This window comes from Gasterosteus aculeatus, chromosome 14, assembly GCF_964276395.1.
Source record: "Gasterosteus aculeatus chromosome 14, fGasAcu3.hap1.1, whole genome shotgun sequence".
Lineage (NCBI taxonomy): Eukaryota > Metazoa > Chordata > Actinopteri > Perciformes > Gasterosteidae > Gasterosteus > Gasterosteus aculeatus.
The window spans coordinates 5440762-5455939 of NC_135702.1; the positions used below are offsets into that span (position 1 = coordinate 5440762).

Genomic DNA, 15178 nt, shown 5'->3' on the forward strand with positions numbered 1-15178 from the left:
ACACGGATGCATCCGCCGAGCCCGCGGCTCTGAGGCCAGAAACAGGTTTCTGCACCTGTATGTTGATACTGACACGCTGGTGTTTCCCTTGGCTCTGAGGCGAGTGTTAGGACAAACTAGGGTTTAATTACAGCACACGTTGGACTCGCGCTGCGAATACACGCAAGGAGGGAAAAGGTGGATGAAAGTACCACACTGATGGAAGTAGGTAGTGCTCATCCCTGCGTCTCTGCAGCATGGCGATCAGGAGAGAAATCGCTTTACTGACCTGTCTGATGTTCTTTGTTTTCCATTTCTTCCTCCTCCAATCTGCACGGCGGTGACGGATTTATTGCATTGAAAAGAACAAATAAACAAACAGTATTTGACTTTAATATGCTTTTGCATGCGGATGTGACTTTGAAAAAAAAATTGAAAACCTTACTTTTTGTTCAATAAGAGAATAAAAATTTCTTTTTTTTCAGAGGAATTCCTTGAGTGCCAAGTTCTCCCCTTTTTCAACCCCAAATTAGATTTGCCCAAAATGTGCTGTCACTTTCCTACTTGCTTGCAATTCACATCCTCTCGTTCCCCCGTCTCGCTTACCATCCCCCCCCATCTGGTGTGAGGTGCGTGCTTCATTATTAATTTAGATTAATGGCAGAAGACGAAACCCATACCGACGACGATGTTATTGGACCACGGCGATGCTCTCACAGCGAGCAATCAATACGTTAATCAATCAGTCTGGCAGAGGTGCAAATGATGAGCAATAAGATTCAATAATGTCTCACCTTAACTAGCGCAGCACAACTAAATACACTAATCAGGAAAAAAAAAATCCATCAGGTCTGATCTGATTGTCTAAAGGGTTTGTCAATATATCTACTAGTGAGGTGCAATTCAAATTCAACACTTCTACGTGCTCATTTTGTACATCCGTTGACTTACTTTTGGATTTACAGCTCGTAGACAAACAACCTTCTGTTTAGGGATTTCATCCCCTCGGGGTCATTTCTCATTAGCATCCCCCGTTCCCTTATTGTTAAAGTGTTTTGAAGCAAAGACATTTCAAAATCCGGGCTTCGATGCAAAAAAAACCGACTTGCGGGTCTCAGAGTTTTCCGAAAAGCATGTGGACGACCAGGGAAAAAACGCGGCCGTGAACGGCGGGGGAGTCTCACCATGTGCTCCCCTCGCCGACGCGCCACGAAGAAACAATGAGCGTTTTGTGAGAACGCGCGGAAGAGGTGAGAACCGAGCGGATCGCCTGGAGGGAGATGGGAAAATATGCCGTTACCGAGACAACGTGCCTCTAAACACCCACTGCTCCTGCAAAGAGAAACAAGCATCAACATCACGACCGCCGAACGCTTCCAGGACGCCAACGTCTCACTTTGTTTCCAACGTTGTTCGGCTGCACACGCGCACGCGTGTTCCCGGCACTTGGAGCCCAGGGCCCCTTTTTCTCTCATTTCAATGGCCCTTCTGAGAAGCGTGGCGCTGCAGTGCAGCCGGCAAATAATGTCGGCCATTGTAGCGCCCGGGTGCCACCAACCTCGGCGTCGGTCCCAGTGTCTCCGAGACAGAGGGGCCTCGCGACCCGCTCAATGGGTTTGATGAATGGCCCTTTGTCTGCGCGCCTCGCGTCTGAAGTGCAGCCGTGGAGGCTCCGACACACAAACACACCCACACGCACGCACGCACACACACACACGCACACGCACACTCTCACCTTCGGGAGGGTGGAGGCCAGACTGAAATGTTGCGTCTGTGTTTCACACAGATTACATTAAGTGAAGCGTTTACCTGCAGACACGTCCTCGCACAGAGGGGAGACCTCGGAGGGGGGGGGGGGGGGGGGGTAATAAATGACTTTAAGGAGGCGGGAGATGTAATTATCATATATATTGTATTGGCATTTCACTCATGGCTCAATGTCAAAAAAGGTACATATTTAATGAAAAGCCTGGTTCCAGGACATATAGAGAGGGGATCATATGATCTAATTATGCGTGTTAATATTGTCATAAAGGAGCAGCAATATGCATTTTTGGCTGGTGGGCTCATGGAAACGCTTCACCACTAATCACATTTCTGATATTGGTTTAGTGGAGAGCCTCGTAGGTGTAAATGTACTGTTATTTTCCTCAGCTCCCTTGTGCTGAAAACGCTGTGAAAAAGAGAAGGACGCATTACGATGGCGTCTGCTACACTTCTTCGTGGCGAGAGACGGAGAAGAAGCTACATTTAGAGAAAGGAAGGAATTCATAAAACAAGATACAGAGAAAGGAAAAAGAGAAAACCAGGAGAAAAGAAGTGTTTGTGTGTGTGTGTGTGTGTGTCTGTTGTGGATGTCTCGGCCACGTCGACACAAACGGTTTTGTTTTTTTCCCCCTCCGACACAATGGTGCTTTCACCGCCAGGAAGCAACATGGCCGAGGTAGCTGCCGCCGAGCTCGCTGCCCCGCTATCTTGGGCGGGTCACGGTTTCGGGCGCCACATGACTAACGGGGGCGACCCGACTGACGGCCGGCGTGACGTCGGTCAGAGTCCCGGCGCGGAAGGCGGGTGAGGCTGCCGCCGCGAGACGGAGTCGGTCAGGACATTTCTCAGGGGACAAACAGGGACAGCAGGAGGCCTCTGGGGGACGGCGCGGGTTTAACAGTCGTCTGTAATAAGTAATGATGCTTCACAGTTGGCGTTAACAAACCCGTGAGGATAAAGATTCGATTTGTTGCTGGGAAATTCAACAGGAGCTCATGAACATGAGGTAACAGATTATTATCCTCAACGCTGCCAACGTTCCTCGAACCTTCGGAAATGTGAAATCCCAAATGGAGAACGCCTTGACGCCACTTCCTGTTTCCCGTTAGACGTTTTTCTCTTTTACCCGTCTCTGTGAAAAATGTGAATTATTCCTGGAGAAAATGGCAGCAAAGGTTGAAAGCTTTTGTGAGGATACGACAAAAACAAACAAACGGCAGCTCCCATTATAGACACCTGCCTGCACGCGGTTCACCTTCTCATTATATCCGTGAGTCCTGCACATTTTATAGCAGAGCAACGTTTTAATTTGCTTCACAATGCAGGCCGCTCTCTACAGCGCAGTCTAGTTTGCCCTGAAATGAACGTCTTCTACGTTCAAACCCTTCATTAACAAGTTAACATAATGCCAACGAAGCCAAAAGGGGAAACTTTGAGAACAGCAAAAATAATTCTGCTTGTTCTCGGAAACAAATAGTTTGACTTCCAGGACGACGTCGTTACCCGAGCACTAAAGTTCTGCACTCGGGCTTTGATGCTTTTACGCGAAGCTGTTTTCTCTCTCTGCCGCCGTGTAGAGAGAGCAAATCAATGAAGCGCGAGGTTGTCGTCAATGGGATGAAATTGCACTGAATTACACGTGTGCAGTTTTTCCTTTGAATCCGTTGTGCTTCGGGGGGCCAATCGGGAACCCGGCGGGGTGATGCGGGGACTCCAGCACCATCAACCTGCACCACTGCTTCTCCACAACGTACTCGATGGTTTTGATGACGACGACGCTTCCGATTCACATCTTTTTTTTTTTGTTCTCATCAAACACATTTAGAGCATTTAAGGCTCGACTTTTGACCTGTCGGCGGCGTGCGTGTGCGGAAGGTGTGTTGCACGGCAGCCTGCGTGGTCGTGATTCTTGGTTCATTCACACTGACGTGGACGCGGCAGACAGACGGGCAGCTAATAAAACAGGAGACAGCTGCTCTGCCGCTGCACCGACTCTAGTTACTAGGAGACTAGAAGATGTGTAAAGACGCCTACTGCGCCTAACGACTGTGTGTGTGTGTGTGTGTGTGTGTGTGTGTGTGTGTGTGCGTGTGCTTCCAGGTGTCGAGTGGGCACGCCGTTGTTATGTGCAAGTAAGAGAGAAACAAGTAAGACAAAGGGAGAGGGATGTGGGGGATGTGGGGGATGTCGGGGGGGGGGGGGGGGGGGGGGCATAAAGAAAACCACTCTTATTAGTGATGTTCTTCTGTAAGATGAAGGTGAAGATGAAGGAGGGAGATCGTAAACAACTCTTTCCGTGTGAGATAAAAGACCTCAGAGCAGTTAACGGACGGAAAAAAATAACGAAGACGTTGTGAATAATTCACCCACCGGCCAATTGTTTTGTGCTTATTCATTTGCTCATTTCTGTTTCTTTTGTTCACAAACTTCAAAGCTCTGCTGGCACAAATGCACCCGACGTATTGTGATGAGCTCGTATGCGCTCGCAACAATGCTCTTAATTAGAGGAATTAACTGAGCGCTCAGCTCGGCGTAATCATGCCGGCTATTCTCTTTTCTACTGGCGTTGAGCCACAGCTCACTGATTAGCGCCCCGTGTGCTGTTGGATGTCACTTATCACTTATCCCAGGTCTCAGGATGATGGTTGTCCATCAGTCAAACCGTCCTCCCACTCCCACAGCGCCCAAACCCAAAGTGGAAAACAAAAGGTTCACGTGTTGCTCTGCATGAAACATGTGACCGGCTGTTGTCCCGCAGGCCCGTGAAAAGCCAACGTCTGCTGCCAGGTGTAACTGGAATAAGCAGATACAGCGCAGCACATTTTTCCTGCCGGTAAACAAAACCTCAGTGAAATTTTATTCAAACAGCGACATCTTCTTTGAATAGTCAAATTCAGCTGTGGATTCGGTTCAGTTCAGTTTTTTTATGAGTGTTCAACTCTCGATGATTCTTCTACAACTTCCGGGACGTAATGATTTAAATAAGTGCTATTTAAGTGTTCATGTTCTACAACAAAATAAATAATCTGTCGATTTTAAAGATCCCTTTCCCAATATAAGCGTGTTGGAGAATTTAATTTTTGGGCCCTAAAGAGAACTGGCATCAGAACTGGCATCTTGGTTTTAAGAGTTCATTTGAGTACTAGCGGCATGATGTATAAGTTAACAAAGTACACCCAGAAGTACTCACTTCTCAATAACATAGGCAATAATAAAAACACCAATAGGTTTAATCACCACATGTACAACGCTGTGCATGTGAGAGGCGTTCACTGCGCTAAAATAGATGATTCTTTTTGGTAACGCAGCATCATTTAAAAGGAGAAGGAGACTACAGCGAGGGGGCGTATGACACTCACCCGTCAAAATCCCTCTGACTCACACATCACAAGTATTCTCAGTGCCAATACTAATGGAGTTTGCACTCTAACAGTTATATTTGCCGCTGCCTACCCTTTTGAATCATCCTCAACTTTTTTTTGGGTTATAAACGTGTTTTAGCTGCTGAAATATCAGTGACCAGCCTCACGCTCACCGCTGTGGGAACACGGCTGTGGATCTGTCGACGTATTTGTATTAATGCAGCTGCAGGAATTCACATACGTCTAAGTTGAACTGAACTTTTTTTTCATTCAAGACGTTATTAAATGTCTCATATGAAAATCCAGACATTTGTAAAAAGAAATTTAAAAAATGTTTCATTCTCTTTTCCTCCAGTTTTTTTTTTTTTTTTTCATCTCTTGCCGCAGAACTTTCAAAAACAATCTGTCTGGCAGAAGTTCACGTTGCCTGGCAACAGGGTCGTGCACGTCGCAGCGGGGGTTGCCGCGATGACGGTCGCTAGGCGGGAGCCTCCCAACAAAGACAATCAGGTGTTACTTCCCACCGCTCGTCTGCGGACGCCTCCATCCACCTCTGCTCCCGTTAGATGCTGCTCATGTCCCATTCCTGTCTGTAACTATGATGTGCATGTGGGTCAGTGTGTGTGTGTGTGCGTGTGTGTTTGTTGATTTCTGCTTGAGTGATCAGACCCTGAGTGCAGCTCACAGCAGAAGCTTTGCTCCCGCCGGCCTGTCAGCCACAAATGAAGACACACTTCTGGGTGGCTGGTCCAGTCTGGCTGGGCATGGAAATGACGCACACACACACACACACACACACACACTAATAAATTACAGCATTCAGCTGCGATGAACCTTGAAAGAGAGATAAAGGCGGACAGAGAGGATGATCTAATGCTCTGTGCACAAGCTGCTGATTCCTCCCCGTTATGCTGTTCACTGAAGTTTATTCATTTGCTTCATTTCATTTCATTCACCTCACCTTTGTTCCCTTCTGCTTCTGAAAAAAATGCATTATGTCTTATGCGTTTGCTGGGCTGAAGTGGCTGTTGCTTTAATTACTTGATTTAATGTTTCAGGAACACTTGGTTTGTGTTAAAGTACACGATTACATTTTCACTTCTCTTCCTGTCTGTAACGTATTAATGGAGTTGTTGATTGATTGTGACGGCCCTACATGTTTGCCACACTCAGCTGTACGCTGTTGACAAACTCAAGTAAGACATTGAACATTTATTAATGTTTCCCAGAGGATGAAGTCTACGCACTTTTCATTTTACAATGAATTTATCCCCAAATTCATGTAAAACCATTGACAGTCCTATGCATTGTTCGTTGTGTCTCGCGCTCACTAGCAAATGTTAGCATGTCAAAGCTAGAACACGCTAACAATTGTATCGGTAAAACATCGGCACGCGAGCGTCGTCATTGTGCGCGTGTTGTCGTGTACACATCGGCATTTTCCTTTCCACTTTCCGTAAACTCTTTCTCTCGTAATGGAAACAAAACATACCTGTTTCTGATACAATTCAGCTCCTTTTGATCATTTCCCAGAATTGAGCGCCATTTCTTAAAAACCTGGCAGGTCGTTTATCTTTCATTAAAACAATTTATTTTTTTCTAAGCATAAAAAGTGTATTTTTATACTGCTGGTTGTGACATTCTCTCCTCTACTCTCTGATGATACAGACCGACGTTTGTGATGAACGAATTTACTAATGAATCCGCTCTCATGAAACTAAACAGATCCACGTAGTGACGCTGAAAGTGAATTAAAGGGGATGTGATCCATTCACAAGCCGAGAAGCAATTATTTGCTTGATTTACTGACTGAGTAGGTGATTCACCAAAAGAGGAAATGAGGAGGTCATGACATCATTTCCTACACTGCCAGTCCAGGAAGTACGAATACTGCTTTCCAGTTTCCGCTCTTGTTGAGATCACGTTTTAACTTTTCTTTAAAAAAAAAAACCTCAATGTCGACAAAGTTGTGCGTGTCTTGTTAGTTTGTTTTTGCTAGTCGTTAAGTTTGTACTATTTCTTAATATTCTGGTGTTTTATGGAGCACCAGCTGGCGGTTGGTGTTGCTCTCTGCTTCCCGTCAGTCTTTTAATTTGGAAAAGTCCATATTTTTATAGTTTTAATTTAACTAACATGTAGACACAACCTGCAGTGACGCTAAATAACACTCACCAGACAATAAACCCTTGAGAAAATGGAGCGGTATCAACACAATGGAATGTGTGTGCATGTGCACGTTTTCCTTTTTGTGTTTTTGACGTCACATTTTTAATTTAATAAAGAAAAAGTGCTACGAAAAAGTGCTATTAATAAATTATGTCCAGAGATCCGCACCAGACTCCAGTTTCAGTACGTGATACAAGTGAAACGTCTGATTTCAATTACAGTGGAGGTGGAATTCATTTTTTTTGGGCAGTAGAATAAACCTTAGAATAAAGCGCGGTAGCTGCTGCTGAGATGGAGAGGTCAAGAGAGCGAGCTAAAACCACTTCATAGCCCACAGTTATTGATTTCTCCCACAGCAAAACGCAGTGTAGGAAAACATCTGGGGACGCTTGTGCGAGTTTCAACTTCACTTCGCTTTTTGCACAATGTGTGAACCTGCGTACCCCTCAGACCAAACGGAGCAGATTCTGCAGAGCTCTCCTCCACTTCGTTTGTGCGCCGATCAAAGGCGGAAAAGACTCACCCCGCGCAGACCAAGGAATAAAGAAAACAGGGGTCGTAAAGGTCTGAAAAACAGAAACGTGTGAGCCATCAGACGACTGAAGGTGCTAGACACATCCACTCATATGGGAGTGTGTCTGGTTAGCTTGTCATCTTAAATGAAGTGTCCTCTCTCTCTCCACGTTTTTGTCATCGTGACCAGCTGCTTTTTTCTGCCTCAAACAACGACAGTCGGTCACCCTGAACACTGAGATCAGTTCGTCCATCGCTGCCAGAGGGGAAAGCTAGTGGTTGTTTTCACCGTCAATTATTCTGCTGGTATTCTTCTCCATAAAGATGTTGATCTTCTACAATCTATCGCTCCCGAATTTCTTCCTTTCCTCACCTGCCTCATCAACAATGCTCTGTTATCTGGCTGTTTTCCCAATTCTCTGAAGGAGGCAAGAGGTAACCCACTCCTGAAGAAACCCACCCTCAACCCTTCTGAAGAAAACAACTACAACTACTGCGATCTTTAACCAACTCTCCTCCTATCTCCACCGTAACAACCTCCTTGACCCCCACCAGTCAGGCTTCAAGCCATTTCACAGAGACTGCTCTCCTCGCTGCCTGAGAGCAACTCCACACTGCTAGAGCCGCCTCTCTCTCCTCTGTCCTCATCCTTCTGGACGTCTCCGCTGTTTTGACAGTGTCAACCACCAGAACCTTATTTCCTCCCTTCGGGAACTCTCCCTTCTCTCGTCCTACCTCGACGGCCGCACCTACCGGGTAACCTGGCGAGGATCTGTGTGGGAACCTTGTCCTCTTACTACTGGAGTTCCTCAGGGTTCCGTCCTGGGTCCCCTCCTCTTCTCGCTCTACACCAACTCATTGTCATTTCCTCCCATGGCTTCTCCTACCACAGCTATGCCGATGACGCCCAACTTATTCTCTCGTTCCCTCACTCGGACACCCAGGTGGCGGCACGGATCTCTGCCTGAGTGACTGACACCTATCAGTGGATGTCGGCTCACCATCTGAAAATCAACCCTGACAAAACTACTTCTCTTTCCGGGAAAAGACTCTCTGACCCACGACCTGATGGTCAACTTTGGCAAACTGCTCGTCCCTCCCTCACTGAGACTAGAACAAAACACTCGACTAGATCATGACGACTTTTCTGTCCTTCCTCCTAAATGGTGGAACGAGCTCTCTGAAGACACCAGGACACTTCACATCTTCCGCCACAAACTAAAGACACACCTCTTCAGACTCTACCTCGACTAAAAGACTTACAAATTGTATCACTTCAATTGAACTTGTAACGCCACTCATCTATAGCAAATTGTAAATTGGCTTATTTGAGGAAATTGCACTTTCTTGTTTCTTGCTCTTCTGAGTTTGAAATGCACTTATCGTAAGTCGCTTTGGATAACAGCGTCAGCTAAATGACATGTAATGTAATGTCTATGAAAGACCAAAATAATGTAAAAAAATGTCAATCAAAATAAGCAAGGTTAGAAAATAACACATTATTTTTGGAAAAAGTTTAAAAGTCAGCTTATGGCTCCCAGTATGCATCTTGGCAAGAGGCATCCGATCATTCCCTGAGTGTGAGATACTGTGATGTGCAGCCCAAACGACCCACTGACTCCAAAGATCAGGCCTCCTGCATCGAGAGAAAAAGACGATACCGTCTGCAGCATTTTACAGATCAGTTCTCTTTTGTATTCTGGCAAATATGGCGCCATCTCTTATTCACATGTTCAAGGATGAAATGTTTTATATTCACTTCTGTCTGCTGTAGTAATGGAAGCAGAGACTGCTGTAGTATTTTGACGCACATTTGGACCCATCAGTCACATTCAATGGAGTTAACGAACACATTCTGACATTTGAGAGGCTAAAACTATTTTGGCAATTTGGCATTTTTGATTGATTGTCAAATGCTTGTTGATACATTTTGTTTTGATAATTTTAGCCCCAGTCCATCCAGAATCTTGGCAATTATTTTTCATTTGAGCGTAACAATGGAAATAACCTTGAGGGAACAAGACCATCACCAGGAATCGATCTCTGGCAGATCTTAAGTGTAAATCACAAAGTCATGATGGATTTAAATATTTAGTTGTATGGGATCACGCTGAGTGAAGTGTGACGGGCTGTTGGGCGGTGATCCGCGGTGGGGGGCCGAGCCCCGATCTCCCGATGGGGGCCCCGGGCGTCTGTCCAACCAAAGTCAAATGAGTGGAAGTGAAGTTTCTAAATGATCGCGTGCTCAGTTTTAATGTGCGACTATGTGAAAGGCGTAGACGTTTAAATGAGTTAAATGAGAGAAAAAACACACCAGTTTGTCCCATCATTCTTTTTTCCTATTAGTTTATTTTTCAGTTGCTTAGAAAAACAAAACAAAAAACCCCCCCAGAGCTTACAAGATGACCCACTACACGTACAGCTCGTCTCACCGGGACCTCGTTCTTCAATGTCCATGCAAATATGCAAATGGAGGGGCGTCTCATTCAATAGTCGAGTCATTGGACCCCGAGCAGAAAGGTCTAAGGGCACACGGGGGGCCGGGGAGGCTCCAGTACCACAGACGACGGGGGGGGGACGGGGTCTTACTCCACCTGCCCCCATCTGCTGTGAGAGCAAGTTGCTCTTTGCATAATGGAAACTCACCGGTGGGTATTTTCTTTTCCTGGACTGAAACGCTGTGATACGACACTTACACAGCAAGCCGGGTGTCACAACGGTTTCACGTCTCAGAAAACCCAACCAGACGGGTTACATACATATATAGAGATATATCTATATCTCTATATCTGTAGATATATCTCTATATATATTCATACATGACCTTAATATAATTTAAATAAAAACCTAGAAAACGAAATAAAGAACAAAACAATAAACCTAATGACCTCTTAAATGGACAAACACTTACAGCCCGCCTGAAACAAACAAACAAACAAACAAACATCTGGGAGCTTTAAAATCACCTTCCTCATCCAACTCATTTCTGGGTGGTGTTCCTACGTCACAGGATTCATAATTCTTGATGCAAGACAGATAAAAAAAAATGATATAACATTATAAAATTATAGAACACGGAGATTCAACGGGTGACCATGTATGTATGCGCATACGTATTTGCACACGCATGCGCACGACTACTCCCAAACAAAGAACTAGGTCGCCGTAGGAACGACCACAGTCGCCCAACCTCCGTTTTGAATACTTGTCGATATACTGAATGTAGAATATATAGAGCCCACATGATTGGCTTGGTGCGTGAAAATCATGTCACACACGTTAGCTGGAATGAGAGAGAGAGAGAGGGGGGGGGGGGGGGGGTCCACGTGATAATTAGCAAATGAGGTCACATGATAAGAATTCTTCTTTTTGTCATTGTCATCTTCAAATACACAGGTTAATAGTTGTCGTTTTTCCTCAAACACAAAAGCAAATACAGTCAATATTAAACACTTGCAAAATGTCCACTGCAACGAACGGCTCGAGCACGGGAACATTTTAAAGAAGCGGATCACTTCCCCGTGTGCCATGCTCTTTATGTCGTCCCATCGCTTTCTGTCCTTTTAGTAACCGAATGATGCGAGTCAGTCCTCCGCATGTCCTCTGCTGCCACCGGCCGCGCAGCCAGGGAGCCTCTGTGAAGATGCATAAATTATAAGGCCACTAGTCCATTAAAACATCCTAAAAACCCTCACGACGCTCGACCCATGTGTCTCGCTACTGAGATGTTTGATATGAATCCACCAGCACTGATTCGGAGTCTAACCTTTTAAAGTAAGATTTTTTTTCTCTCCCAACTTTAAAGCAAAACAGTGCAAATCAAACCTGTGCAATAAGGCCTACGTCTACTACCTCATACATACATTTCTTTTCTTTTTTTTTGATACCAGAACAAGACTTCAACGTGAACCAACAATAATTACACTATACACTACATGATTTAAAAAAATAATAATATCAAAGATGTGGTTTACAAAGCTTATACATGCGCAACTAAAATAAGGAGACTTCCCCCGTAGGACCAAAACAAAGGAACGATCACACAGCAGCTTTTGCTTTAATGATTTTCCAATGCTGCTGCTGCCCCCCCTCCCAACTGCAATATCTTAACTGCTTCTGTTGGTGACGGCGGCCGCGGCTCGGGGAGCTGGGGGGGGGCCGGAGGGGTGTGTCGGCTCACATGGGCTCAAGCAGCCATCTGCCGCCCTACTGCAGCCAGCCTGATCCTTATCCTCCACCCAGCCCGGCGCAGCAGGCCCGCTGTCTCATCTCCACAAAAAGGTTTCCCGCAGGGGAGGGGGTGGGGACAAAGGCTGGAGGAGGAGTCGCGGGAGCTCCGCGGCGAGGCCCTTTGACCTGCTCCCTGGCCCGGCGGGGCCGACGGCCCAGACAGACAGCCCCGTGTTTGCTCCCTGCCTCCTCCTCCATCTCCTCTCTCTTTTATTATCAGCCACACAGACCCCAGGGGCCGACGGAGAGAGACGTGGGGGAGGGGGGTGGCGGAGGGGGGCGGTGAGCACAATGAGGGGACTGACACGGACTACCCTGACCTCCCGCCCTTCCCCCCCACCTCAATTCATCTTTGGGTGCGGATCGCTCAATTCCCTACAGGCAGGCTGCGCCCCCCCCTCTCATGTCTATTTCCTCCTTTATCCCTCAGCAGCCAGAAACCATGTGTGGCCAAGCATGCCCCTACTGGCCATTAAAACACGTTCACTGTCAAACATGCCTTTTATGGTTTGAATAAAAAGCATTTTGCGGCGCCGCGATGGCTTTTTCACAGCCAACTGGACCGAGTGCCGGTTCATCTTCTTGTAGAGAAACTAGCAAATTATACAAATAAACTCTGTTTTGGTGGTCAACCGGAAAAACGCTTCCTTGGGATGGGTGTGTGAGGGGGGGTGGGGGGGGGGGGTTTCTCTCCTCCTCTTCTCCTGTGCGAGCCGGCACCTAGGCAGTGGTGGTGAGCTTTTGGATGGTGCGGTCGTAGTATTGGGTGGTGAGAGCCTCCAGGGGGCTCCAGCGATGTGCGTGCAGCTCGATGACCTCCATGAGGAGCGAGCGGCTCAGCGGCGACTCGGCCGGACTGAGCATCTTGTCCCGGACGGCCGCGAGCAGCTCCGTCATCATCTCCGGCAGCTGCTCCTCCAGGAGACGCCCCATGCTCTGCAACTGGTGAAGAGGAGAAAGGGGGATGGGGGGGGGGGGGGGTGGAGGTGAGAGACGCAACAACATTTGGCACCTTGTTTCTCGGGATTGACTTAGACATCACGGGGGCCAAACCCCGCCGGGAATGTGAGAGACAGAGAGCAGTAGCATCAGGAAAGCAGTTTTGTTCATTGGGAGAAATATCACCACATTACACTTGTTAGAGAATAATGATCTTATTTGCATCTCATGGCCGGTGAGCTGAACCCGACTCCCCGATTGAAACCGTAGTTGTACTAGAAATCACCGGTGCTACTTTGTTATTCATAACCCTCAGGAGACAATGTGTTTGAGACGGAACATACGGAGCTGAGCATCATCATGCAGCGCTGAGTGCGTTTCTAACCTACATTCGTTTTAGAAATGTTCCTGCGTTTACTTTGCCTAGTCCTCTAATTTCAGCCTCTCGCCTCTAACAAAGAACCAAGTGTTAACTCTGTGTGTGTGTGTGTGTGTGTGTGTGTGACAGGGCACCGTACCTCCATGGAACAGCACAGGACCGCGTCTTCCTTGATATCCGTGGACTCCAACAGCTAGAAGAGACAAGAGCAAGACAGCGTGTGAGGACAGCGGGACCCTGCAGAGCTGCGGCGCGCGGATATAGAAATGTATATTTGGATGTGGGCCACGTGTGCGCGAATCAGGAGAGACTTTATCTCAATTGTTAATATTTCTTCTACATTAACATTTAAAATCATGTCCGGCTTTGCGCACACTGTATGTCTGCACACAGACACATGCACAGACACACACACACACACACACACACAGACAGACACAAAACAAACAGTGGCGCTGGTAAACATGCTGGCTGGCTTTCCAGCCCCGGGCCACTGGCCCCAGGCACCAACGGGCAGACCTGCGGCCCTTTGGAACAATGCAGGGGAGAAGATGGAAACAAAGAGGAGGTGGAGGCACCGCGAGCCTTCTAGTGCTTTGTTCTTTGTGTCCTCCTCACACGTGAGGGAGGGGAAGGAAGTTACAGAGGGAAAGAAATGGCAGAATACTAAAAGTGTGTGTATACTTTTATTTATTACAAACTATGATATTTTTTGTAACATTTCTTTTAACATATGCTATAAGATTTGGGGTCTTTTTTCCCCAAACTATGGCTGTTTTCATTAGTATGTCAAACTCCATGGCTCACCATGACTTTATGACATGCTTTGACTTTCAATGGCATATGTACCATGACGAGCATACATAATAGATAATAACTTAATAATTGAACTGAGGTAATAATAGACACAAAGAACATGAATTATAAACTAAGCTTAACTATGTTAAATAATGGAATACTAAATTCCCGGCATGGTGTAAATAAGAGTTTCTTCTTAAAGAAAAGGGAACGCTTCTATTTTCAAAGTCAAAAACTAAAAACAGGCACGAGGGCATCGAAAGTTCCGCTCCCACTAAAGACTAAAGATTTGCTAAATGAGTGTATAATACACTTAAGACTGAGTAACAAGTTTGTTTTTTTTGCTTTTTTCCCTGTTTGCTTTATGCAGGAAACAAAAACAAGTCACGGAAATGACATCTGGATCTTTGCATAACCGCAAACAAAATAAAGGATCCCCACCATCTGACGCTGAGATCCGCGCTCGATGCGAGCTGTTATGTCTAAGCCGAGCGCTTAATGGCGTTCCGGGGCCGTCATTCAGGCCTAGCGGACGTCCGCCCGGCGGCGTGCCGCGGCGGGCGCCGTTTGATGTGGGAACCAAAGTGCCGTCGTTCCCGGGGAAGGAGAGCTATGTGACAAGCAGGATTAGCTCATAATGAGTTCTCTGGGGAGCTCGGGTAAAGTTATTGCTCAATACCTTTTTCAAATGGTTTAATCTATATTCATTTAGTCAGTGCCCATATCCACTGCAATTGCTTGGCCCCCCCTCCCTTTCTACCCCCCCTTCTCTTGTCTGTTTCTCCAGCTCATCTCTGTAAAATATATGAATCACATCATGTTACCTGCATTTTGTCGGCAGAACGGCTGCAGATTCAAACGCCGTTTCTATGAGACAAAAGCCGCTCGGCTGAAACTGAAAACGAATCAATCTCTGATAGTTGCATAAGAAAAAAAATACACATTGCGACTTTATCAGGAACAAAGTAGGACGGCTGCAATCGTCTTGTAATACTGAACGTAGAACGACTAAGAGGTCAACTAGTTATTCATTAAACAGAAAAAC

The 15178-nt window shown here is 46.4% G+C and overlaps 1 protein-coding gene across 11 annotated transcripts in view; it reads right to left on the reverse strand.

The window, feature by feature from the left end:
* Positions 1 to 10976: 10976 nt before the first annotated feature.
* Positions 10977 to 15178, reverse strand: part of ctif (CBP80/20-dependent translation initiation factor) — a 35443-nt gene continuing 31241 nt past the window's right edge. For all 11 annotated transcript variants that reach the window (XM_078088109.1, XM_040197775.2, XM_078088111.1 and 8 more), the window contains 2 exons: positions 13475 to 13528; positions 10977 to 12959 (listed from right to left, as the gene is read on the reverse strand). In XM_078088109.1, the coding sequence (XP_077944235.1) occupies positions 12738 to 12959; positions 13475 to 13528 (276 nt within the window). In that variant the 3' untranslated portion in view covers positions 10977 to 12737. The remainder of the gene's footprint in view (positions 12960 to 13474; positions 13529 to 15178) is intronic.